Source organism: Urocampus carinirostris, chromosome 1 (genome assembly GCF_059441175.1).
Source record: "Urocampus carinirostris isolate Australia breed hairy pipefish chromosome 1, RoL_Ucar_1.0, whole genome shotgun sequence".
Classification (NCBI taxonomy): domain Eukaryota; kingdom Metazoa; phylum Chordata; class Actinopteri; order Syngnathiformes; family Syngnathidae; genus Urocampus; species Urocampus carinirostris.
Window position 1 is genome coordinate 25,935,193 of NC_142349.1, and position 27,341 is coordinate 25,962,533.

A 27,341-nucleotide genomic window follows, 5' to 3' on the forward strand; every position below is an offset into this window, starting at 1 on the left:
AGTTAGTGTGTCAATGGGTAAGTGTGAGGCACATTGTAAAGCGCATTGTAAAGGCCTTCATTGACTTGAAAAGCGCTATATAAAAGCAGAACATTTACATTTACCAGCTCAAATCACATAATAGGTAAATATGATTTAATTTATCCTTTGAATCTATATTTATTGATGTTATTTAATAATATGGATGCATTATAAGCATAAGTAGAACTACACCAAATGTAGGACAAAAGAGTTTTTCCCCTGTAATTTAGGATCTAGTATCAGCATTGTCACACACACACTGCTAGATCTGCCTCATCTCTGAAGAGCTAGATGATGCTTTACACTGAAAAACAACAGTGACCAGATGATGGAGATGTTGTATTTGACTCAGATCAGGCTTCTCCTACTACGTGTAACCATCTGTTTCATGTGGAGGAGCAAATCCCTAAAAAAGCCCTGGAAAGGGATGGCCGCCACAAGGCTGTGCTTGCCAAAGACACACCACAGGAAGTGGTGCCCCTAAGACCCAGGTGGTCAGGAGATTCATGAAACTTGAGCAGAGTTGCTAATGGGAGAGCTTTGACTTTTTGCCATTAAATGACACAAAAGCTCCCCGTTAACGACAAGTTGATGATTCCACAAAATGCCAGCTTAATAATCATGTAAAAGTCATTTTATTGCAACACAAAACAATTCATAATCTCAGGTTTGAAGTTTACAACGAAGGATATACGCTGAAACAGGAAAAGCTTCATCGCATCCACTGCTGAGTGTTTGCTTTGGTTTAACAGGACTGATGTGTGAATTGTGTTATGACGTCCAAAAGACCAATTCATGTCCGTGTAAGAGAAAGAGAGCGAGAGATGAGGATAATTCCTGCTGTACATTCACAGAGACATTGGCGGGTGGGTAGAATTAAACGGGAATGCGTGGCTATGTCGGTCCCCTAACTGGGAGAAAGGGCTGGGCTGGGTTCGGCGCTGATGTTGACCAGACACTCGCTGGACTTGAGACTTGTTAGCGACTTGGAGCTGGGGATCGATGCCAGGGAGCCGCAAAGGCCCAACATGGAGGGTGTGTTGTCCTTTCCTGAAACAAGAGCCACATTTTTTGTAATTTTCTCTACACTAATGGTGCCAACCACCAGGCCATGGGCATTGGGTTTTGGGGCGCAGAGAGAGTAGAAAAATGGCCTTATTTCTTGCTTGTAGCGTATTTATTACTGAATACAGTGTAAGGTTGGGGGTTTGGAGAAGAAGAAACTTGAAACAGGGTGCTCAAAACAAGGACTGTATTTCCTAACGAAATTAGGACCAAAGCAACCAAACAGAAAAATGGGCACAAAGCAACTAGCAAAATAACTAAACAAGAAACCAGAAACAAACACCAAACATGTTGTTGGGTCTTTTTTTTGGGTCCAATATGGCTCTTTTAACATTTTGGCCTGCCAACTCCGGGTGAACTGCAACAGAGTGCTACAAAGTACAAAAAGTCTACAAACTATGGAGACGCAATGTGACGAAACCCCACCATTTTTCTTCTCATTTGTTTTGCTCATACTTTCTCAAGGTTTTGTTTTTTTGGGGTACCCTTAACAGCAAGACGTCTGGAAATCATGTGAGCTCCCTCTAAGTGAGTGTCGTGTTATGAAAATAAATCCGTAACGACAAGTATTTATATGCATGCATGTTTATATGATGTGATTTTGCTTATTACTCAAACTGCTAGTTTTTTTTTTTAATTGAAGGATGTTTTTTCACTCTCAGAAGGAGCTAAATAATACATGTCCCTTTAAGGTCTTTGTAACGACAAAAATAAAATAAAATAAAGTGCAGTTCATTTGAAAAATGCCACAAATCCAGAAACTAACTTTAAGGTATATTGTGTATTATTTCATCGCCTGATGTCGCTGTATTATGTGGTGCAACCGCAAACACAATGAGGAATACCCCCAAAACATTTTTAAAAATAATCTGCGTAACTAATTAAAAGAAATATTTGATCAAAACAATGCAACTGATTTAGAAACTCGTATAAAAGTGCTCAAATAGATCATTGTTTGGTTTGGCGTCGTATATATTCGGGGGGGGGGGGGGGGGGGGGGGGGGGGGGTTTTAATGCATTTAAATATGTGTCAATTTTTGCTGCTACTGAGTTTATCTATCACTATATGGGAGACCGTTACATTTTTTTCAAATAACCTATGTTACATCACTTATTTTATTTTTACTAAGTCTTATTGGGTCATTGCTTACTTCTGATCAATATTTTTGACTCGATGAAGTAGGGCAGTGACCCGCCAAATCTATCGAATTGAGACGATAATTCCTTTCATCAGGAGCATTGCTGTCACCTAGCGGCCAATTGTTAACTTTATGTGGTTCAACGATCTGACGCATGATGATATGCAATACATTAGTTGAGTGATTTTCAACCAGTGTGCCACAGGAAATTGGCCAATTTTCCATCCATCCATCCATTATCTGCACCGCTTATCCTCAGTAGCGTCGCAGGGGTGCTGGAGCCCATCCCAGCTATCTTCAGGCAGTGGGCAGGGAACACCCTGAATTGGTTGCCAGCCAGTCGCATGGAACACAGAGAAATACAACTCACTCGCTCTTTCACACCTAAGGACAATTTGGACCGGCCAATTAACCAGGCATGTATGTTTTTGGAATGTGGGTGGAAACCGGAGTGCTCGGAGGAAACCCACGCATGCACGGGGAGAACATGCAAACTCTACACAGGGAGGTTGCGTTAGCTGGACTAGAATCCTCAGCACGGCGGCTGCGCGCTAACCACCGACCCACCGTTGTGCCCCATTGACCAATTTTATCTTTGCAAATAAAAAATCCCATTGGTCAGTTTCTATTTCCAAAACATTTATCCGTATCATTAGGTGGAAACAGATTACAATTTTGTCTCTTTTTATTTACTAATTATCTGCTCTTGATGTAGGGCGGCACGGCAGCTAAGTTGTTAGTGGGTTCTAATCCAGCAGAGTTTGCATGTTCTCCCTGTGCTTGCGTGGGTTTCTTCCGGGCACACTGATTTCCCCCAAAATTCCCCAAAACATGCATTTCGGGTAAACAGGCCCATCCAAATTTTCCCTAGGTGTGAATAAGCGAGTGAGTGGTCTGCAACTGTCTAGCAACCAGTTCAGGGTGACTAATATAAAACAAGAAACAAGTAAGCCTGGTAAAATATTTTTTGTTACACTGGTATCTAATTTAAACTCATTTTAAGTATTATTATTTATTTTTGTTATTTCAATCACAAAAAAACAATAAGAAAATATAGTACAACTTAAAAAATAGTTGAATCCCAAATGACAGCAAAATTCTTAACTAAAGTAAATAACCTGCAGTACCTCCTGAGCCACAGTGATCACAAAAGTTTATACAGGTACTGTCAATCTAGGCAACATTATCATTTTGGAGTGTGTAAAAAAACCATTAAACCCGTTTCAGGAATTCAAATTCTCAAATGTTTTCAACATATCGTGTGCCTTGGCTGATAAAAAGTTTGGGAAACACTGTACGGTATTAAGTCAATTTAAGTCAAATTTATTTATATAGCCCTTAATCTCAAAAATGTCTCAACGGACTGCACAGGATTACAATGACACAATTACCTGATCTTAGGTAATTAGTAGAATCGTGTTGTGATAATACCTGCCGAGGTCCAGGCAGCGTCTCCATTTTGCCTCTCGTCAGTCCTTTGAAAGTCCGAGTTGAGGCTAATCTCAGGGGAAAGTTGCTCGAAACTGTGGAAACTCCTTCTGTGGGAACGAGAAATTCCCGTTCCATAAATGAAAACAGTGCAATTGTTCAAATTCACAATGCAAAACAGGTATCACTTGATCCTGTTAACAATAATGCAGTAAAATATGGTATAGTTTCAAAGGCCAAAGTACATTTTTTTGTGGATTTTTTCTGTTTGGAGCTGGCTTCAGGTGCTGTTTCTTCAGGTGGTTAAGGGTGCAATCCAACTATTTTAACAGTCGACTAGTTACTGACTATTGAACGATTAGTTGAGTAATCGGATATGTATTTTTGCCCTGAATTTAGCATGAAGTGGTTTTAATTATGTGGTTAATGATAATAAACACAAGAAAAATGGGTCCAATGAAAAATCCATCTATTGTTTAATATACACTGGATTCGTTCAAAAATGAAATAAAAATGCCCTGTTCTAAAACCACTTAGGCACAGTGCTTGGTCAGTAGGGACATACGTCCACAGATAAACCTCTGTTCACTTTTCAAGTGCCGGCAAATAAATAAAACTTAAAATCAAGCACACATTTGTATCCCTGTATATCAAGACCATGTCAGAACCAGAACAGACAGAGGACCCAGGCACGTAACGTTTTCATACATGCTTTATTTTACGGGAATGGGGCAGTATCCGCGTGAACACAAACGCCAGTGATTCGGCGATCGCTAGGCAAAGAAGTGAGACAGAAGACAGGCGCGGAAAAACAGGAACCCATAGGCAGACGAGATTGATGCCAGATACCAGACAGGGCGAGCTAGACGGGATGGATTCCGGATACTGGAGCAAGATACCGGACAGGACGAGACAGAAGGGATCGATGCCGGACACTGGAGACTGGAGCAAGATATCAGACAGGACGAAATAGACGGGATCGATACCAGATACTGGAGTCAGATATCAGACAGGGTGAGACAGACAGGATCGATACTGTATACTGGAGACTGGCGCAAGATATCAGAGAGGACGAGACAGACGGGATCGATACCAGATACTGGAGTCAGATATCAGACAGGGCGAGACAGACGGGATCGATACCAGATACACGAGCCGATACTGGACAGACGGGATCTACACAGAACAGGATTCACAAGCAGGATAGCGGACAGGGTCAAAACACACATCTTGTGGGTGCAGAGGTTTGTTGACAAACTGACGAGGGGTGAATGAGAGCACTGAGCTTAAATAGGAGGGAAGCCAATCAGGCAACGAGCCGCAGCTGGCTCCAAACGGGCGGGGCCAATTGAGGTCAATGGGCAACTGTGACAGACCAGGCCCATAAGCAGCAGTAGAACAGTAATTAAAACAAAAATGTGCATTTTGTGAAGTACATTTAGTGGTCAACCGCAAAGTCTTAAGAAAAGTTCTTAATGATTCGCAACAGTTTAAAATCAACTGTCATAGGTTTGTCATTTTTAACATTTTAACAACTGATGTTTGTTCTTCCGACTGTGTGCATTTCATACCAAACAATCAACAATAGTCGACGAGGAAATTATTGTCAACTGTTTTTAGTATCGATTATTGTCGAAAATTTTTATTATGTCCCCCATCGTGGCTACAGAGCCGGACCTAAGGTGAAGGCTAAGCGGCTAGCGGCGATATAACCCTTCGGTACTGTCCGTAATCATGGGAAATGTGAACTCTCTACCAAATAAGATCGACGAATTGGCTGTGCTTGTGAAAAACATCAAAGTGTCAAAGAGTGCAGTTTGCTGTGTGTTACGGAAACGTGGCTCACGTCTAGAATCCCTGACGCTAACATGGAGCTACCCGCTGTTAGGGCAGACAGAGACACAAAAGCCTACGGAAGCGGAGAGGAGGCGGACTCGCTATGTACGTGAACACGAGGTGGTGTAACCCTGGGCACAAAGATTTCCATCTGCTGCAGGGACGTCGAACTTTTGGCCTAGCGTGTGACGTCATCCACTCCGCTGTTGCTAAACTACGACACAGCACCCCGAGGCCATTCTGTTAATCTGTCAATAATCAACACAAGGATACTGCTGGAAGTGTGAATTTCCCTACGGAGATGAATAAAGTATCTATCTATCTATCTATCTATCTATCTATCTATCTATCTATCTTTCTATTCATTAATCGTTGCGGCACTATCTGCGATGTGGTTCAATTAGGATTACTGTACCTGCGGTAGAGTTTAACGTCGCCCTGGTGGTCCGTGTTTGTGGACCACCGGTTGATGACAGGGACAGAAAGGTTTTTTCCCAGGTAGGAAGAATCACTGGGCATAAGGGATGAGCTAGAAAAAACACAGAAAAGAATAATCGTTCAATATTTATATCATCAATGCAATTTGATAGCTCTTGGCTTTGTTACTCAACCCTAATACAAATGTATTTCAAAAGAAGAAAATTAGACTGAACATCCTGTATATGATCTGCATTTCCTAGATCTTATGGGTCTCTGTTATATTAATGGGGGCGAAAATCTACTCAGCCCCAATATAAGCAAATTGACTAGGCTAACTGACAACTGATAGCGATGTTCCTGAATGCAACAGCACTATGAGCCGGCTCTTTGAAGTGACATTTTTTTTCTCTTGAAGGCGAAGGTGATTGGTCAAAATGCATTGTTTTTCAGGGTTTCTGTTTTGTTGTTTGACTTTAAAATTGTTAAGGGTATAAAAAGTTAAAATTGTTTTGTATTCATAAGTAATTGTTGTGCACATTTGTATATACTGTATTACAATTTAGATTTTGTGTCTTTTTCAGGGATCCTATGTTTCTCTTCTAGCTTTTTTTTATTACGAAACAAATCTTAAAGTAAGTTTCGTACTACATAGTTTATGTGTTGTGGCACTGAAAAGTAAATATTTCTCAATAACTTTTTGTTGTGTCTTGTGTATTTCAGGGATTCTTTGTTGGTTGACTTTACAGTTACAAGTTGAGATTAGGTAAAATGTCACTGTAGAATTAAAAAAATAAAAACTATTTTGTGGTAGGGCGGCACGGCCTATGTGGAGTTTGCATGTACTCCCCGTGCTTGCGTGGGTTTCCTTCGGGCACTTCGGTTTCCTCCCACATTCCAAAAACATTTGCCTGGATGTGAGTGAGCGATTGAGTTGTCTGTCTCTACGCCCTGCGACTGGCTGGCAACCAGTTCAGGGTGTTCCTTGCCCACTGCCCGAAGAAAACTGGGATGGACTCTAGCACCCCCCGTGACCCTACAGAGGATAAGCGGTGCAGATACTGGATAGATGGATAATATGGTAGTATATTAGATTTTTATTTATTAAATTATTTTGTGCATAATATTACATTATTATTGGTATTACACCAAATAAAGCATCAACAAGAATCTGAAGAACTGTTTGTGAGCAGAGGGAGCTGACCTTTCAATGAGCTGAGCCAAAATAGACAGTTCTCTAAAAAGAGACACAACTCCCATCTCTACAAACTAACTCTTGTGTAAATGTCACCATCCTACTTTCTTATACAATACATCAAACAAAGTGAGTTGAACAACCAAAGGGTAAGAGAAAGTTAATATTGAATTAGTTTTTCGGAGGCGGTAGTTGTGGTACCCCTGCCTAAAATGAAAGGAAGTGCGGGCTGTCTCACAGCTGAGCCTGCAGCTCTAAAACCACGGCCTCCAGTTCCTTCTTCTCACGCCGACTCTGCGAGGTCAGATCGTCCACTTTGGCCCTCAGACGCTTGTTTTCCGTCTCCACGTTTTTGAGCTGCGACTCGCGAAGGCGTACCAGCTCTTCCAAGTAGCCCTAAGTATTGCACCACGAAGAAAATACATACAGGTAGTTCATATTAAGAAACCTCAGGTTCATACTTGTATTCACAAATTCAGCGATGTGTTGTCAGTTTTGGTCATTGTTATCTATTTGTGGTATGCTGGGAGCACAGTGGCGGACAGAAAAGAACATGCAGACAGTTATTAACTTTGTTATCTAAAGTTGATTTACTAAGTGGAGGTGTTAAATAGCACACGGCCCCTTTAAAGAAACCTCTCATTTTACCAGGAAAAAGCATTTTCGGGCTAGTGACTTTTAAAGAGACAAAAATGTAACGCATGTTGCATTATTCTCTCCATCTTTAAACTAGTAACAGTAACAATTTGACAATATGTAATGAATAAAAACGTTTTTTGTTTTAGTTATTCAAATCATAGGTATTGAATCAGGTTTAACATTCAGCACGGCGGCGCAGTGGTTAGCGCTTGTGCGGCACAGTTCATGTCATGGGAACCTGTCGTGGGTTCAAATCCAGCTCCAGACTTCCTGTGCGGAGTTTGTATGTTCTCCCCGTGCTTGCGTGGGTTTCCTCCGGGCACTCCGGTTTCCTCCCACATTCCAAAAACATGCATTCCAGGTGAATTGGCCGGTCCAAATTGTCCATAGGTGTGAATGAGCGAGTGAGTTGTCTGTCCCTGTGTGCCCTGCAATTGGCTGGCAAACAATTCAGGGTGTCCCCTGCCCACTGCCCGGAGATGGCTGGGATGGGCTCCAGCCCCCCCGCGACCCTAATGAGGATAAGCGGTATGGCTGATGAGATGAGAGATGAGATTCTGTTTCTTGGGCAGCACGGCGGTGCAGTGGTTAGCGCGTGTGTGGCACAGTTCTGAGGTCATGAGATCGAACCTCCTGGTTGGAGTTTGCATGTTCTCCCCGTGCTTGCGTGGGTTTACTCTGGGCAGTCTGGTTTTCTCCCAAATTTAAAAAACACAATACAAACATATTTGGCCATTCTAAATTGTCCCTAGGTGTAAATGAGCGAGTGAGTAGTCTGTCCCTGTGTGCCCTGCGACTGGCTGGCAACCAGTTCAGGGTGTCCCCTGCCCACTGCCTGAAGATAGCTAGGATGGGCTCCAGTTCCCCCCTGACCCTACTGAGGATAAGCAGTATATTTCTTCCTCAGTGTTCATTAATAAATGAGAAAATATTATCTTAATTCTAGATACCATTATAGATTTATTAAATAGGGATGCAAGGTGGTGGTTTTCATAGCCTATTTTTTACTTTCACATTTTTCACTACACAAGAGATAATGTGTTTTATCTATCGGGGACATCAATAAGAGCTTAACAAACAAGCAGTTAGGAGAAGACAGTAAAACGTTTGGATGAAGCCAAAAAAAGGTAAATGCAACATTTGTTCATGCATAACCGGTATAGTGGTAACTCTTCATGCAAGCTTGATTAGTTATGAGATCTTGCTTGTTGCTCGAATTGCTCGTGTTACAAGCAAACGTTCACGATACAAATAATGAATAATTAAAATATAATTGGCCCATTCCCGACCTCCAAAAAGCATCAAGTGAACCCAAAAAAAGCTATAAAACACACTTGCAAGGAAAATTGGCAAAGATAGCGTACCTGCCAACTTATACTGAACTTGTTCCTCACATTTTATATGTTTTTTTTGTTTGTTTCTTGTTGTGTATGACACAAAATAATTTTAGAAGGGGAAAAATACAAATAAAAATGATCGATCTTGTCTTGGCCATTTAGGCTCTAATTTGTATTATCTCAGTCATAAGCAGCAGATGACATCATTGTAGAATGCTAATATTGTCTTGGTATTTTACGTATGTCTTGCTGTAAGTAAATAAGGACCGAGCTGTGTTTGTAAGATTTAATATTGCTTAATGAGGAGGAATTGCGATCATTAATAAGGGGATCAATTGGAGGAGGTTACTGTAGACTAAAAATGAAAGTTACTGTGACTTTAAATGAACATCCACAGAAACATTTTATCCAGCACAATGATTGTCATGCTTAGTCGTTTGCATGTGCAAACTGGACGATCTGATGCAGGCTGTGAGCGGTCACGAGCGGTGAGCTGTCTCTAGTGGTAGCCTCTGGGACTGCTCATGAAGTGGATTTTCGTTCGTATAGCGAGCAAGATTTTGGAGCAAATGAAACTCTAACCAAAATTCTCATGCTTAGAGGTCTTCGTATAAAGAGGTACCAGTGTATTTTTTAAAAGAACCATTAGAGTACTGTGTGCCGTTTTACCTTCTGGGCGTATACGATCTTAAACCGTTGCTCCATCTTGCGGCACTTGTTGCTCCAGCTCTCTTCATCGGTGACCAGCGGGATGTAAGGATGCTCAGGTACGCTCTCTTCACTGTTGCTGCTGTCTACGCTGTGCCGGTCTTCCTCATCGCTCAGGCAGTCGTAGCTAAAGTGCGGCAATTTGTGCAAAAACAACCCATGCTGAAGTTAAAGGGACACTGTGTCACATTTTACCAATAGATGTATCTGTATCGTGTACAGTACATTGGTAAGGTATTAAGCCTGAGCCCGAGCAGGACCCAAACCTTAGCCTGGGCTTAAAATGTTTATTTTTATATCCGGCTCGGGCCAGGCTTCTCTCTCGCTGACTTTTGAAAAATAAATATATGTTCATGAAAATGTATACTAAAATTATGTATGGCTACTAAACCAAAAAACAAAAACTCACATTTGGAGGGCCTCATTATTCTTCTTAGTCTCTCTTCCTCTATATCTTTAAGTTCTGCAATGGATTTTAAAGGACATACTGCTATGGTGGATTATGGCCTTATTTTCAAAACCCTTAACATGTTCTCGTTAATTCCTAAATAAATCATTCAATTATGGAAAAATGACAGTCAAAGTACCCTCTCCAGACACATTAATATAAAAGATGTAAATGTTTATTCAGTCTCGTTTAACTTAGATTTTGTTACAAAAGACAAGCTTTAATTTGTTATGATAAATCACCGCTCCACCTCCCGAGTCCACAAAAATAAAATGTGAAATTTCAGATTGCTTCGGGCTCAGTCCTGCAAATCAACTTTATTGGTCGGGCTCAGGGTGGGTCAGGCTTTAATGACCACAGGCCTGACTTGGGTTGGGCTGGATAATTTTGGCCTGATTTTACCCCCAGTTGAATAGTGCAATCAAAAACAAGTGCTACAAAGCGCAAGGAAGAACACAAACCATAGACACTCAGTGACCAAACCACGCAATATTTCTTCTCATTTTTTGACCAGCTTTTTACTAGGGCTTTTCTTTACCACCTTTAACAGCAAGGTGGCGGGAAATCATGTGATGCTCATCTTATATCTAATAAATGAAAATTTCTTGATTTATTTATTTCAAAAAGCACATTCATATGAAAGGTCATGTCTTGCTTATTATCCAAAACCAATATTTATTTATTCTTTTAATGAAAGAAGTTTTTAAACCACTGGAAAGCGCTAAATAATACACAATGTCCCTTAAGCTAATGGAAAAAAGGCTTACCTTTGAGTGAACTTCAAGTAAGGAGTGTAGTCAATGACAGCTGGGGATTTGCCGTCCAATGTTTCTCCCTTCAGACAGAAACTACAGACAACATGACATTTTAGGGACTATCAAAGTGGAGAGAGGAATATTCATGTATTTATTTATTGAACAGAAGACTGGTTGACTCCAGGATAATGTAATTTACAGTTATCTAGGCAAGATATAATGAAGACATAGGATTAGCATATTTAAGTGCTCCTGAGAGATGAGGGTTTATTCTTGACTTTGGCTGATGGCAAAGAATTTCACGCTTTCACCTTGTGACAGTACAAATTCTTATTTTTTTCCATAAACGTTTGGAAAGACCTTTTGAAAATAAAAATGATTTTCTGAGAACAAATGTCTTTGAACTCAATTTAACTAGGAGAAAGAGTTTGTCAGCATCTGGAACAAGTTTTTCACCCACAAATAGCAAAATTGGTCGAATGTCTTCCCAATCCTACAGTAACTGTGTCTTGGGAATCTTTTGGTCTAGTCTCTATTTATTTCATTATTTCTCACAAAAAAATGAAATGAAAATAATGGGACTGCATGAGTTAACACAATTTCTTTCCAATTGGTGTCATTTCAGAATTACTTTAAACGTTGAGGTTAAGTAGTGGGCTGAGAAAGATCCACCCAGGAATGCAAATAACCCAAGAGCTGTGGGGTTGAGACCAACGTTTTGATGGATCGTAACTGATTCTGAGGCTAAAACTCACCTGAAGTCAATGGCACTCAGCCCGATTAGCATGCCTGTCAGCACTGTGGCTTCTTCCCTCAGCATGATGGCTCCATCATCATAAAATCTCCTGTCAGCATGAAAAAGTAGTCATAATAAATGGTTGGCCTCCCTGAACCTTCGGATTATATGGATGTTAGATAAAAGCAGACAACAGGCATCTGTATTTTTAGGGGACGCACAATGGTTTTCCTTCAGATGACTGATAAAATCCTGCTTCTAGAGACCAATTGTCAGGACTGACAGGGTGGAGCATGCTACCTTCCTCCAGGGATGCAAAACTGGAGGGAATTTGCTAAACTGCATACATTTGAGCCCAATTTCCCAAATTTTCTCAAGCCTTTTTATTGACTGCTTGGACCACACACTGGGTTGGGTCATTTTTATTTACATTTGCATTTTCATTTCAGATTTGTCTTTATGATGCTTGGATCTGATTTGGACATGTTGTTGTTTTGAGTCCACTGGTTTATTTTTGTTTTTGTTGTTGTTTCAGAATGTTTTTATTAAATACCATCCATTTTTCAGCACCGTGGTTAACAGCCTAGTTAATAGGGGTGCAATGGTGGGTCCTCAAGTCAGGCCAGTTGAGAACCACTACTGTAGATACAACTCAGTCACAGTCAGCCCCAATGCGGCTGTCAAGAATGAAAGTACCAAAACAAATTTGGGAAAAATCATTATCAAGATCTAGAAAGTACCTGCTACGTCTATTCTGGTTTACTATATGACACCTGCAAAAGGAGATTGCATATGATTCCAGTTTTTTTTTTTTGACTACGATACCTCACTGCTGTTTGTTATTTTGAACATTATTTATTGTTTACATCATTGTTATTATCTGCCAATAGTTTTGTTGTTCTTTGAATTCCACATCCTTTATGGCGAATCTGCTTTTTGTAACCTTGAAGATTTAATAAAAAGGGCTCAGATGAGGGCTTTCCCAACAGATCTAAAATGTATTTTAGTCTTCTCCGGTTCTCCTTGCGAGTTCAAAATTATTTGAAGTCTTCTCCCAAATTTTGACTGTCTACTAAGCTATAAATGTTTTAGTCATCACCCTACTTGTTGCCAAACAATGGGGCAAAGCATTAAATGACCTGGTTGTTCTGGTGTCCCTCAAGGCAGTGGAGACGTATTCCGATAGACGTTTCTCCATTAGTGCCACCCGAATCCATGCCCGGCCCTGAATAAATTAAAAAAAAAAACTGTCAGTCAGGCATAAAAAGAAAACCTGTGCATGCTGAGGATTTCTTGCCTTGGCCCGGGACGTGCTGATGTTCTCTATGTTCTCAATGCTGGCGATGCAATTGTTCTGCACCTTAACACAGGCCAGGCGGATATACTCCCAGAAGCTGCGCTGGCCATCTGAGCTGAACCAACTACCTGAGCCTCATTATCAGACATGACAAAAGAATGAAGGTTTGTGTTGATGTAAAAGACTGACAAAGTAGACATACAGTATATGCATTTAAATAAAAGAAAGAAAAAAGGATTCTAAATACATTGTATGTGATAATTTTTTATATCTTTAAATAAAAACCTATTTAGTACCATTCATATCTGTTACAAGTTCTAATTGTCCTAGTAAGTGTGGGTGGTTGGATCCCTTAACCCAGGGGTGTCAAAGTCAAATGGACGGAGGGCCAAATAAAACATTTGGCTACAAGCCGAGGGCCGGACTGTCCAATCTTTACTGAAACCAAGATTTAACCTACTGAAAACACAACAAATATATTACAATATGATTGTATAAATAAAGCAATATTTTCTTATGACTCTGTCAGTCATTTTTCATTTCAGCAGGCAGAAAATACAAATGTCCTTTATATAAAAAACTCATAACATATCTCATAACAACAACTCATAACCATTTTCTATCATTCAATCATCTGAAATTATTAAAAAAAAATATTGCCTCGAAATACAATAAAATAAAGTGCAAAAATCTCTTGTTACTTAAAACCAATAGCAATCAACACACTGGACCTCATCTGTCCTGCTCAAATGTACATTGACTTTCCTTTCTGTGCTTTCTCTGGGTTAGTGTGAAAAAAATGAATTACTGATTAACAAATAATAACAATCAAAAGTCATTTTCTCTGCTAAATAGGAGACAATTTTATCAAAAGACTGTTGTCCACATCAAGATCTATTTTCCATGAAAAGCCGAAAAACAAGAAACACTCCCAGGACAGAGTCGGCAAACAAAAACAACATAGTCAACATAGACAATAAAGCTTTAAAATTCCCGAGGGGAACAACAAAAAACAAGACCTTCTTTATGTGCATATTTAACTTTTAAACTTGAACGGAGTAAAAACTTCAAATGTGTAATTGCACAGGAAACATTACTGTATTATTACTGTATTTACATACATGTATATACAGTACTGTATTACTACAACTCTACATTACTTGTTTGAGGCGTGTTTTGTTTCATGATGCCGTCTAATATTATACTCTTTCATCACCGCCACACTTTCTCCACATAGCAGACACACAGGTTTTCCAGCTACCTCCGTGAACATGTACTCCAACTCCCACCTTGTTTGAAAGCCCCGGTTTTCAGTGTCCACCTTCCGTTTAGCCATTGTTGATGGGTATCTGTGGGCTAATTTTTGCTGTAATGCTAATGACTGCTGCTGATCGACTGCTGAATAAATCAAACCGCCTCCCGCTTTGCTCCCGCTCGGCGCGTCCCCGTTGCATTGTGGGAAATGTAGTATTCATGCGTACTGCGGGCCGCTGACTTGCAGCGGCCTGCGGGCCGGATCTAATAATATATTGATATTGTCACGCGGGCCAGGTAAAACCCTCTCGCGGGCCTAATGTGGCCCGCGGGCATTGACTCTGACATATGTGCCTTAACCAATAGGGTGTAGGGGCACCATTTCCCATAGTGTGTCTTGGGCAAGAACAGCCTGGTGGCGCCCATCCCTCTAAAGGCCAACAAATGTTTCCACCCAGTCTCAAACCAAGGACTTTTGACGTGTTAGGCAAATGTGCTAACCACTGCACCAAAGTTCCCTTCAAAGTTTAGAAATAAAATAAAAGTAAAACACTTTTCTGCAAGCAGAATATAAATCTACACGCACATGTTTGCAAATTTTAAGTATTTTTTAAAGATATGTTACCGTTTTTTATTATATTAGCATTTATAATAGTATTTTCTAGTACGTGGCAGATTGTTTTGCCCATTTTAAAATTTTGTTATCATGGTAGAAAATATTTTTCAAAATAAGTAAAATGATCCAACATCTGCTAGATATGTTTGCTTTAAAAAAAAAAAAAAAAAACAATCTTCTTAGTTTATTCGGAAAATAAGATGTCTTAAAGCAGTGTGTCTCAACTGGTCAGGACCCAAAAGTGGGTCGCGGACTCGTTGGCAAAACAATACTAAGAAAACAAGAAAATAAGTGAGCGTCATTGTCTTGGCTCATCTGGATAATGGAACGATAATAATAGTATGCATGTGGTGGATTCACAAGAACATGAAATAGAGAGTGTGTTGAGAGTATTAAGAAGGTATCAAATGGCAATTTGTATGGTATTTTTAGTCTTTTCATTCCATTTTTTCTACTAATGTGCCGGTCGCCAGAAACGATAATATCACATTAACAACTATATACGATCTCATTCACATCTATGAGCAATTCTGTCTTCAATAAAACTAATTTGCTTGTTTATGAATTGGTGGAAAAAACAGCCTACATAATGAAATCCACATAATGACAGAAAAAACATGTGATAAGTATCAATATCTTCACAGCAACATTGGAAATTTGCTTCTATGTTACTAGTTTGAAACCAATGTACTGTAATCATTATTTTGTATAACTGCACGTGATTTAGTGTCAGGTGCACTTTATTTTCAGGAAAATCCTTGTAGATTATTATAAATAGCAAACTATTTCAAACATGACGACTGTAGGAACTATAAAATGTTAATAAAGCAAATTCAATAACTTGATGAAGACTATTTATGAGAAGATCTTAGTTTTCAAAACAACCAATTTGCCTAAATTAATTATTTTAGACTTATGTATTGCAATGGTGTTCTGTGCATCCCATTGAGACTTTTTGTGATTAAGGGCTATAATTTAATTTAATTAAATGTGACTTGACTTTATTAAAATTATGTCAAGGTGGGGTGCTCTTAAAAAAAATATATTGTCTCCATTAAGTATGTCTTAACAATGCACACCTGAAAGCAAAGAGCTCTTTTACTTTATTTTTTCATGGCGCCTATCTGCTTTTATCAGGACGGGGGAAAAAGGGTGCCAAAAGAAGAGTTTGTTCCAGCTAGTAGACGGTAGGCCATATACTGCCAGTAGATGGTGATAATTTCCTGCAAATGTGAGTTGATACCCGCTATTTCACACCACAGAAAATGAACGATAAAGTTGGTTAAAACGTGATCAGAATGGCCAGATACAGCGGAGAATATATGAGATATGGATTTAATTATCTTGAAGACAAAGCCACTGAAGTGAGGTGTTTTGAGCATTACTACTGAAGTTTTTATGGTATTGCTGGTCTTTTTTTCTTTTTCAAATGTGAGGATATTATATCATATCCGTCCATTCATTCAATTTTTTTATCGGAATTTGGGTTGTGGCTTGCAATTAAAGTGGGATGGTGGTTCATAAAATCATAAGACTTGAGAACCACTGTCTTAAATTAAGGAAACAAATACAACAACAGTAAAAAAAACTTTAAGGTTAGATGAGCAAAAAGCAACATTTTTGACAATAAAAAGAAGTGTGGAATGCTCTTTCCATAAAAATTGGGCAATGTGCAAGGCAGACCACAGTCCGTCTTGCAGAACCACAAAGAATTTAAAACATAACAGCCATGAAATAGAAATATCTCGAATCTTGAGTTCTGTTGCCATTCACATTGACTTGTTGAAGTTTCTCTCAAATGTACGTCACTGCAATGTATTTTTTTAGAGGATTTTTTTGTTTTTCACGTCATCATCTGCAGAATTTGAAGAATGTAAGTATATGTCAATAACAGAGTATACAATGCTTGATCTAATTAGAAATGCCGAAAGTAGAGGGTAAAACTTTAGTACATTGACTGTAAGTGAAACACAAAGTCCAAAACTGCGTGATTAAGATACCGGTACTTCTTCTTTACTCCCAATCACCACTAGGTGGAAAGAGCGATACTTAAGGAGTAATGTCAAAAGTTGTTTCCTATCCGTATCGAAGGTTTTTTTTTTTGTTACCTTTAAAGCGGTGGCTGAGGATGTGCTCCAGGATTGCTGCAAAGTTGACAAACTCTTCAGCGGAGTCATCAATGGGCTCAGCTGTGTACTTTTCCAGGAGAGTTTTAACTGAGAACCTGAAATTTAAAAAAATAATGTTCCTTAGCTGAGTACTGTACTCAGTGAACAAATGTTCTACTGTATGTGAACACTGCAATGAGGCAGTGGAGGGGGGGGGGGGTTCACGCCATCATTTCCCTGAAGTCACCCCAATTGTCCTGTGTGTTGCACAAAGCACCCCTTGAAGTTATCATGAAACAATACAATTATCCCCTGTCCTTGCAGCCTTTGTGCACACAGAGCTTTCAGGTCCTTTTGTCTTCCACTTGTTAAAAAAAAGTCTTCCCTCCCTCTGATTGCAGCTATTGAGCGCTCCCGTAGATATAGTTTTGCTCTGTATCCTTAGCATCCCAAAAGAGGGCGACAGCCAAGATGTGCGCATTCTAGGATCTGCTGGCCAGCTGCACCTGGGGCTATGGGCAACACCAGCATCACTGAGGGAAAGACCGCCCTGGCTGTGGGAAGCACCTCCATCGCCAGGGGAAAGACCACCGTCGCTATGGGGAACTCCTCCATATTCCGCGGAGTAACCACCACTTCCATGGGAGATTCCACCATCCAGAGACAGAAGACAACGGTGGCTCTGGGGCGGGCCAGCTTCAGCCGAGGGACAACCACCACCTCCTTCCGCAAAGCACTTATGCCCAAGCGCAGGAACACCTAAATGGAGCTAACCCCAGGACCCAGTGCTTCAGAAAGAAAGTCCAAAACAGACTCTGAGAACGAGTGGAAGACAAGTTTTTCATCCAGCAGGACCTCATTCAGCAAAGGCAAAGTATCACTGCTGGGCACAAAGTATGCCATTTCCTGGGGACAATTCTTAATTTCCTGGAGCAGGAGAACACTAACACTGGGCAAGAGCGGAGTAACGGTGGGCAAGACCTCAGTCACACGAGGCGAGACCACCAGGTCCATCACCACTTTGACCTTCACCCACGGAACTAAAAGTGCATCTGTGGTCAGGACAATGCTCCGCAGGGGTGACAAGACTCACAGCCATGTCTATTGGAATTATCGACCGTGAAAACAGAACATAAAGAGGCGGTGCTGTGTTCCTGAATCTAGTATGTACTGTAAAATTACTACTCACTAACTGTCTCCGTAAGCTCGGTCAGGGTGCTAGCTTTGAGGGTGTAGAGAGACATGACAGCGTATTAGAAAGTTTAATGAATCAGGTTTAACCAACTGGAAGTGTAACTATGGGTAAGGATGTGTAAACACCAGAAGAAGCCAACCCTTTATAGTGGCGTGTTTTAAGAAACATTTGGACCAACCACATTATCATAACATGTTGTACTATGCTTGTCTTTACAATGTCACACCTGAAAAGCTGTAATAATAATAAAATAAATTTCAAAGAACTGCTATGAATAGACATTTTGAGGTTTTGGTGGGTTATTTCAAACATTTGTCTTTGGAACAATGGCACAGAACAAAGTGATGTCACAGTGAAATGACCCCCAACACACAGATTACTTTCTACAATGTTCCCGGTGTCTTTGAGTGCATAGGACAATCGGACAACTGTCTAGAGTCGCACCACCAGCCCCTCATCTTCTGCATAGGCAGTCTTCAACCTACAGGCTGCCTCTGTCTATTCACAGAGACACACAGTTGGTATGTGGCCTACCCAAGCCCACGTCCAGCTGCTAAACGAAGGCTTTATGTCGGTGGAGGGTCTCTCGGCATTCCTTTGGGTTCCAGATTGTAGCTGGCATTACTGTTGCATTTGAGGGCTTGCGGAGCAGGTGTTGAGTTTGTATGAGCGTGCCATGCTCAGTGAGGAGTGAGACCCAAGATCCGCTTTCCATTCTGGGTGCAGACGACGACACGCTCTGGCTCAATGGGGAACACCAGCTTCACCGAGGGCAAAACAGCCTTGACTCTTGGCAACACCAGCATCAAGCGAGGCAAGAGCAAGCTGGCCCTAGGAAACTCTTCCATCTCTCGGGGCAAGAGCACCACCTCGCTGGGTTCGTCCACCATTACCAGCGGCAAAACCAAGATCTCCTTGGGTGGTGCCTCCTTCAGTCGGGGCACCACCACCACCTCGTTTCGGAAAGTCCTATTTCCCAAACGAAAAACGCTCTAGGCAATGAGGGAGAAAACACCACCAAGATGTGCAACGGGTCTTTACCAACAAGGAGCAAAGATTGGATTAAATTCAATTTTGGGACTATTACTCTTTTCTGGACCACATCAGATAAGTCAAACAGGTGAGTTTCTACTGAAAGAAACTGGTTAAGAGAAAAAAAACATGATCTCTTACCCAGTCCTTCCCAATCTTCATTTGATCAGGGAAATTCTTAATTCTGCCATACTGATAATTAGTCTAATTTTACTTTACTTTAAAAATCGCTTACTTAGTACTTAATCAAGAGATCCTGAATACAGGAAGTCTCGAGTTGGTGTGTTGTATAAACTGCAATAAGTGGATACACAGGTCTATCCCTCCATCTAATGGGAGAGTTGGAAATCACTGGTTGTAAGGGGCCACTCTCATCAAAGAAAATACCTGTAAATCATAATGAGTTTTGATGCAGTATGTGTAAGTAGGTGGATAGCTTATAAGTTCCCTCATTGACCAGATTTCTCCTTACAAATACAATTAAAGGTGGAGATTACAGCATGCTCTTGGTACCGTTAGGCACAGAAAAACAACAGCTTGTCCTTCTCAAAAGCTTCTTTTGTGTTCAACCCTTCAACATACACAACCCACACTTACTTAGCTAGAAGCAGAGCCCAGCCCACTATTGGATTGTTATAAATGCCCTTTTGTTCTTTTGCCGCACCCTTCTACTGTACCCTGGAACCTTTGAGGTCAAATGGAACTCTTCAGACTCAGGACAAAATATTGTTTTGTGTTCAGGCAGCAACTTCTTTTGGTGCCCCAACCGTCATTCCCCTGAAAATAAATCAAAATGATGACAAACCTCTTAAAGGTACAACAATTCTTTTGTTTCTTACCCCACAGCAAGTGGCCTTGACATTAGAGTTGCCATTTAGGGTCTTGCATGCATTTACAAGCTCTCAAGGATATTGGATTTGTGTAATTGGGGGGAAGCTCAAGTACTAGAAGTAAAACATCATTGAGTAAAGATGACTCCACATTTCTTGAGACCGAAACTTCCGAACTGTGAGGCAAAAATACAGAACACTTGCTCATCTTGCTGCCAAGTAATTAAGTGACATCTGGATTGAAATATGAGCGACTGCTGAAATTATATTCTTTGACTTGCTGGAGTTCGATTTTAACCATGAATATTGTTTAATTAATCTCTTAAAAGTCTGGAGCCCAATATGCTAGTACCCAGTTAAGAAGAAGGGACCAATCCTCATTGACAACTTACAGGAAATGTAGTTTTCCTTGTATTATTGTGACTGGCAGACAACAGATCCCAAAAGTTATAGTTGATAATATATTTTAAATAGTCTGTTTTATTTTTGGCGACAGGCTGGTTATTACATTTGCCTCACTGTTCTGAGGTCCGGTGTTCAACTCCAGCTACAAGCCCTTATTTGCGGAAATTGCATGTTCTCCCCATGCCTTTCGTGGGTTTCCTCCAGCCATCCCAGTTTTCTCCCAGATTCCATGGACATGCATGGCAGGTCGATTGGCAAATCTAAATAGTCCCTAGGTGTGAGTGAGCATGTAAATGGTTGTGTGTTTCTGTGTGCCTTGCAATTGGGTGTCCCCTAGCCCTGATTGGTCCTTAGCATCTGAATGTACACTAAATAATAAATGGACTGCATTCATATAGCGCTTTTCAAGTCAGTGAATAACTCTCAAAGCGCTTTACAATGTATTTCACACTTACCCATTCACACACACCGAAAGCAGCATTAGCCATACGAGGCACCTACCTGCTTATCAGGGGCATTAGGAGTTCAGTGTCTTGCCCAAGGACACTTCGGTAATTATCTCTGAGGAGCCAGGAATCAAACTTGTGACCTCTCGGTCCCAAGAGGAGCGCTCTACCTTCTGAGTTAATGCTGCCAAACTGACTGAGTGTCTGTGATGTCATCTTAACCTGACAGAAAAATGTCTATGGCTAGAGATGGATAAAAAGAGGCAGATATTACTAAAATGTGTTTTTTCATTAGAAAGCATCCAAACAAAACAATATTGTTGAGAGGTCCTTTGTAGTAAGGAGAAGAAACACCAGCGACATGCCTGTGTGCATATCAATGATGCAGTACAAGCCCCACTGATGTACTCTTTTTCCCTCTGTTCACTTCTCTATTCTTCAGTCTCATTTGCTACAGACGATGACGAATGAGGGCCTACCAATCAGGTAGACAGTGTAAGGAGACGTCCAAGAAAAATAATGGCAGATGAATAATTCAAGACCGTTGGGTCAAAGTCAAAATCGAAACTCTAACCCCGGTCGGGTGTGTCTGCTGTCCCTTTTTACCCACTTTACAATGTCTTTGGGCAAGTGGAAAGGAAAGGTGGAATGTTGGCATTTGGTTGGGTAAGGAGAATTAAGAACCTTTGGAAGATTCTTGCATATTTAAATAACACACTGGAACAATTACATATCAGTCCACATCTATTCCAGACCGTGATTCTTAAAAGTGAGCGATGAAGTTGAACAAAAAATGTCAGTTGTATTTAAATCAGAGATATTAAGGACAGTGCAAATATAAATGAATTACCAAAATTAGCATTAAAAGTCAAAGGCATGGACAAATTTAGTGCCTTAATTGCGGTGATATTATTGCTTGACCCACTTCTCAGAACCACCGACATTGGAATCAAATACATCAATTCACGGTGCTGCTTTCCATGTAAGAAACATCATATATGGACAAGCAACAAGACTTCTCTGATCCCAAGTACAGCAAGCCTCCTTCCACCTTCAATGTATTAAGATTCCCCTTTCCAAAATGTGCTAGCAACCATACAGTATTTTGTGCCCTTTCTCTAACACCTTAAGATGCAACCAAAGGGTTGGCTTTTTGTTGGTTGTGAATGAAATTCAAAACGAGAAAGATAAGGATTTTTTTAAAGCAACGGTTTTCTTAAAAACAATAAATAAATAACATGCTTTAAATTTCTTTTACTTAATAATTGTGCTTTGATAGGATTGTTTGTATGACATTTTCAGGATCTCGCAGTCTTGGCGTTTCTCTCAACTTTCTCCTCTTAGGTCTCATTTCTGTCATTTTTTCCCTAGGTTCACCAAGTCCCACTCTGCCGACGCCGACACATTAAACAAAGCGTCTACAACATCTTGTTGAAAGTTGCATTCACAGCCATATGACTGATAGCTAGCAACAATGGCAGCAGAGACCAGTGACATTGTACATCAATTCTTCAGTCTTTCCTTGCAAGTCTTCGCTGCAGTCAGATCCATCTAATTTTTTCCCCAAAATCTTAGCGTTTGATGCCCCCATAACAATTTCAGTTTTGGGGGTTTGCTCTATTTCCTTCTCTATTTCATGCAGATAGTCCAAAGAGGCCTCATATAAAACTTCTGAGTGCTTCACCGTGGTCTAAAATCGCTAATTCAGTGTAATTTTTTAAACCATCCAAAATGATAGATTAAGTTTGAGGTTAGTTAAGTTTGGTTTGGGGTGCAGTTAAGAAGAATGATATTAGTTAGACGAATAGAGTTCAATTCAGTGAGGAGGTTAAGGTATAATTATTTCGGTTAGGATTTTGAAATTCTTGTTTAGGTTTAGGGAACTTTTGGACCAGAGGGTTTTAGTTTATTCAGTAGATTTTGCATAACCTTTGTCGCTCTCTTACATAGTGTTAGCCCAAAACACAAACGTTTTTCGGGGGACATTAACCCAAGACTACTATCACAGAACAGTTTTTCTACTAAAGCATAAACTCCCCAAACTGTTGGTTATTGTTGAGATAATGTCCTTTTTGTCATTTTCCTTGAATATGGTCCTATTGTGCATAACACCGTACCATAATTACATTTAAAATCTGGCAGGTATCACAATTTGGGAATTCCCGGTGCAGAAATCACTAACATCCACTTACTCCTCGTCACTACTGAAACCAGTTCTGCTCAACATAACAACACACCATGGTTACCCTTAGAATCTGGCAGATATCACAAGTTGGGAATTCCCGGTTCATTAAATTCATCGCTAACATCCACTTAGCTGGCAAGACAGCAAGTCGGCCGTGTCGCTACTCGACCAACTGATATGGGATGTCGGCTGTTAGCCATCCAACCTGTGGCACCCACTTGAATCGCCACCACGAACGGCAGGAATCAAAAAGACAGCATGGCCCATGTCTTCAGCTCATTTAAAAGTGGAATGCAAAAAAAGTGTGTCAAGACTACTGATGCCAATGTGCATGTGCTTGCTTTGTTGGTGTTCTGTCCTTGTATTCTGTTGTCACTACAACTACTGAAAAAAAGTCCAATGTCTTTCCTGTGAGCTTGTTAACGCCCCAAAACAGTTTCCTCTTATTTTTTTGCATCTTGTGACTTTGTGCGCTTATCTGTTTGTGGCGGTAAAAAATTGCAAGTCAAGAATGTTGATTTACTAGAATAAAAACTCATAACGACGTGTCTATTTTTGACTTGTTGTTTCTTTTTTTGTTGAGAAAAAGCATTCACTTATTTTTAACACAAAAAAACTCATTTGCTCTAGGATGCTAGCGGGTTAAAAAGGTCAAAACATTCACGGCTGATTTAATGAAAATGAACGACATGTAACTGTTAAACGGGAACGGTATTTGCTGCACTGTGTAGTGAAGGTGTATCGGATTAGGCCAGACAATTTATTTAATCTGGCCGGTGAGAAAATGCTGAGATAACTAAAAGAGAAAATTCAAACCATGTCGCCAAAGCCAGAGGCAACACCTATGGTAGCTGTATTTTATGACTACCATTTATCAACCAGAGAATATTTGAGAAAACACCCATCCCTATGTCATTTTACCTAATATCAACAGACCAAGTGTGGTGCGTGGATCTCTTTTAACCACAATATTAGCGACAAAACTACACGCAGTTTTTGGAAATGATCAGTTATCACCTGGATTATAAAATGGAAACAATTTTTAAAAATAGCACCTAAGTGTTTAAGGCAGTGTTTTTCAACCAGTGTGCACACTATTGTGCCGTGAGACCTTGTCTAGTGTGCCGCTGGAATTTGCCCAATTTTATCTTTCCAAAAAATCAGGCCAATCTTCAGTATTTTTGCTACCTTCAAACAAGGAACTGTAATAGTTATCCATATCAGTAGGTGGCAGGAGATTTTTATATACTTTTCATATACTAATTATCTGCTAATAAGGTAGCACAGTACATTTAATAACTTTTTATATACTAATTATCTGCTTATGAGGTAGTATAGCGAAATATTTGACATAACTTCATTTTCAAACATTTTTGACAGACGGTGTGCCTCGGAACTTTTTTATAAATAAAAGTGTACCTTGGTTCAAAAAGGGTTGAAAAACACTGGTTTAAGGAAGTGTTAGCTCCTTTCTGTTATAGATATGAAATCGCAGAGCAAACTTCCCGAATACAGGTAAAAATTTTGATTAAAAAAATAATAAAAAGCAGACTACTTTGAAATCGTTTGCACTTAAATTAGTGTTTGTGTGCTATTTTTCCCACTTTCCAAATTCCATTGGTTTCCTGGGGTGAAATTAATTGCAGTGGAAATAAATTTGATCGTTTTTTTTTGTTTGTTTGTTTTACAAATGTACGGTTGATAAACACTTCAAGAGACTAAATCTTAGTAAAGGAAAAACAAATATTGGAGAATAAATCTCTCAACAATCCTTTCTAATGGAATCTTACACCCTGAATATAATATAATTAATTGTGAATCTCCAAAAGACCCCGAGCTGAATAGAGAGCCTCGTGTTATGTGAAATAAATACAAAACTTTCAACCTATGAGTATTTAAATTAGATTTTCGCTCATGACTTTTGTTTTTAATAAATGAGGTCAATTTTACCACTGGGAGGCGCTAAATAACATACAATATCCCTTTAAAGCACAGGTGTCAAATAGGCGGCCTGCAGGCCAGATCAGACCCGCTAAGGGATTGAATCCGGCCCGCGAGACAACACTCAGAGAAGCGCAAGAGAAAAACAAGCTGCAGGTTGAAATATGTCAACTTGATGTTGCCAAAGCCAGGTGCCTCTCACAAAGACACTGTACTTGTATTTATCCCCCCCCCCCTCTCTCTCTCTCTGTCTCTCTCTCTTTCTTTCTTTTCCAACCCTTCTCTCCCACTCTGTCTCTGTCTCTTTCACTCTCTGTCTCTCTCTTTTTCTCTTCCTTTGTTGCTCTTTGTCTCTTTCTCTCTCTGTGTCGTTTAACCTCTTTTGCTCTGACTTCCTATTTTCTTTTTCTCTTTCTCTCTTCATACCCTTTGCAGCTTTATTTTCTCTTTTCTCTCCATCTGTCTTTCTATTTCTCTTTGGATTTCTTTCTTCCTCTCCCTTTCTTTTCCCCCTCTCTCACAACTTTTTATCTTTGGTTTCTCACGCTCTCTCCCTCTTTTTCTTTTTGTCCCGCCCTCTCTCCTTTTCCCTCCCTCTTTCTCTTATTTCTTTATCACTCTTTTTCTTTCTCTTTAATCTACTAGTTCGCCCCCAACAGAATGTTTGTTCTATCGTGTGGCCCCCGAGTTAAAATGAGTTTGACACCCCTGCTTTAAAGAGATTGCTGATGAGAATCCACTGTGTTGAACGAGAGACATGGAAAGCAAGCAGGGCCATGTCTTTCGAGGACCAGTGTTTTTCACCCTGTTTTAACGCAAACAAGTAAATAGCCATCACAGTCGATTCGTAAAAATAGGTGACAAAGGACAGACTTGAATTTGGAGTTTTATATTCCCCCAAAATAGATCTAGTCTTGAGTTGAAAATGTATTTAATATATGTTATGCATTGGAGAGAAGATCCACAGCTTTATCCGTCCAAAAACGAGAGCGTACTTTAAAACCGATGACCCATCTCCCCACCTACCACCCCAACCCCCCACCACCACTCCAAAATAAAATACCTTGATCCCATTGCTATTTTACGGTTCATTTTGTGTGGGTTTACTCTATGGCAGATATTTATTTGAGCCTATAGAGTAAGAAGTCCGATATGTTTGCTTATTATGACGTAATTTTTTTATGCTCATTGTTCGGTTTAAGATGGTCTGCTACACTTGTAGGGTCATGTTTGCAAAGCAGGGGTCATCAAATATGCCAAGTGTAGGGTGGTATAATGTGGAGCATGCACAAAGCGCAGCCATGACCTCTTGTGAAACTCATGGTCATCAGTAAGATATATAGGACACACAAAATAGGGAAAGATGGAGGGGGTGGAGATTCCGTACGCCCTTGTCACACGTAAGCAGGTCATATCACATTGATGGAGGAACAGTCTTTTCGATTGCATGATAAAACACAGTACATTAATACTGCTTAGAGACACGACTCTCCAGTTGATATAATGAGCAAAGAGGTCATAACATATATTTTGTGATAAATTATATTTGTTTCAAAAGCGTTCATTGGTGAATATGAAGTGTTATAAAATCCTATCGGAAAAAACAAATGACATTTAGAGCTAAAAGCTGTGTGATTTATTTTTTCAACATGAACAAAAACGCATGGACATTGATGAAAAGAAACGTGGATTCTGGAAACATGTCGTGCTATATCTACCTGCACACCGTGATGAGGTTCTTTCTTTCCACACCGATGCTCCGGACGGACGCCTTTTTCGATACCAGCCCCATAGCCATTGCTGTGTGCATGCAGCCGGGCTCCATTCGTCCATGAAGCAGCGCAGGCGTCGGGAGCGGTCTGCAGCTGCCAAGGGCCCCCGCCTTCCTTTCCCTTCGACGGGCCCTAAGTCAGGAGTGCAGCCGCCAGCCGCTATCCTGTGAGGAAAGTCGGCCGCGGATGCTGAGGAGCGTGGATGCTGCCGCTGGAAGCTGGAGGTCGAAACTATAAAACATATTATGTTTGAATTGCAAATCCGGTTACGAATTTCAAAATAAAAGAAAAATTTGACATAAATACAGTACAACCAAAACCATGGGTTCAATTAAATGCAGTTAGGCTATTAATAGGGTCATAGTGTAATATTTGACCACTAGATGACGCTGTATTGAGTAGTTCAACTGAAAACAAGTGCTAAACAACACAAGGAAGAACACAAACTACAGAGACTCAAATTGACAAAACCACTGCATGTTTTTCTCCTGCTTTTTTACCAAGCTTTTTGAAAAGAAAGAAGAGAAAATGTGGAA

The 27,341-nt window shown here is 40.2% G+C and overlaps 1 protein-coding gene and 2 long non-coding RNA genes across 3 annotated transcripts; 2 read left to right on the forward strand and 1 right to left on the reverse strand.

Moving 5' to 3' along the window:
* Positions 1 to 637: 637 nt before the first annotated feature.
* rundc3aa (RUN domain containing 3Aa) lies at positions 638 to 27,131 on the reverse strand. The gene is made up of 11 exons (XM_088332067.1): positions 26,752 to 27,131; positions 17,000 to 17,115; positions 13,022 to 13,155; positions 12,864 to 12,949; positions 11,744 to 11,833; positions 11,001 to 11,081; positions 9,747 to 9,912; positions 7,340 to 7,497; positions 5,905 to 6,018; positions 3,657 to 3,763; positions 638 to 1,071 (listed from the first exon to the last, which is right to left on the reverse strand). Exons 1-11 carry the CDS (start codon positions 26,856 to 26,858, stop codon positions 929 to 931), a joined length of 1,302 nt encoding a protein of 433 aa, XP_088188193.1. The 5' UTR covers positions 26,859 to 27,131; the 3' UTR covers positions 638 to 928.
* Positions 17,357 to 23,644, forward strand: LOC148374078 (uncharacterized). The gene is made up of 2 exons (XR_015850053.1): positions 17,357 to 18,162; positions 22,279 to 23,644. It is a non-coding gene; the product is annotated as an uncharacterized LOC148374078 (long non-coding RNA).
* LOC148374079 (uncharacterized) lies at positions 18,169 to 23,644 on the forward strand. The gene is made up of 2 exons (XR_015850051.1): positions 18,169 to 19,314; positions 22,279 to 23,644. It is a non-coding gene; the product is annotated as an uncharacterized LOC148374079 (long non-coding RNA).
* Positions 27,132 to 27,341: the final 210 nt, after the last annotated feature.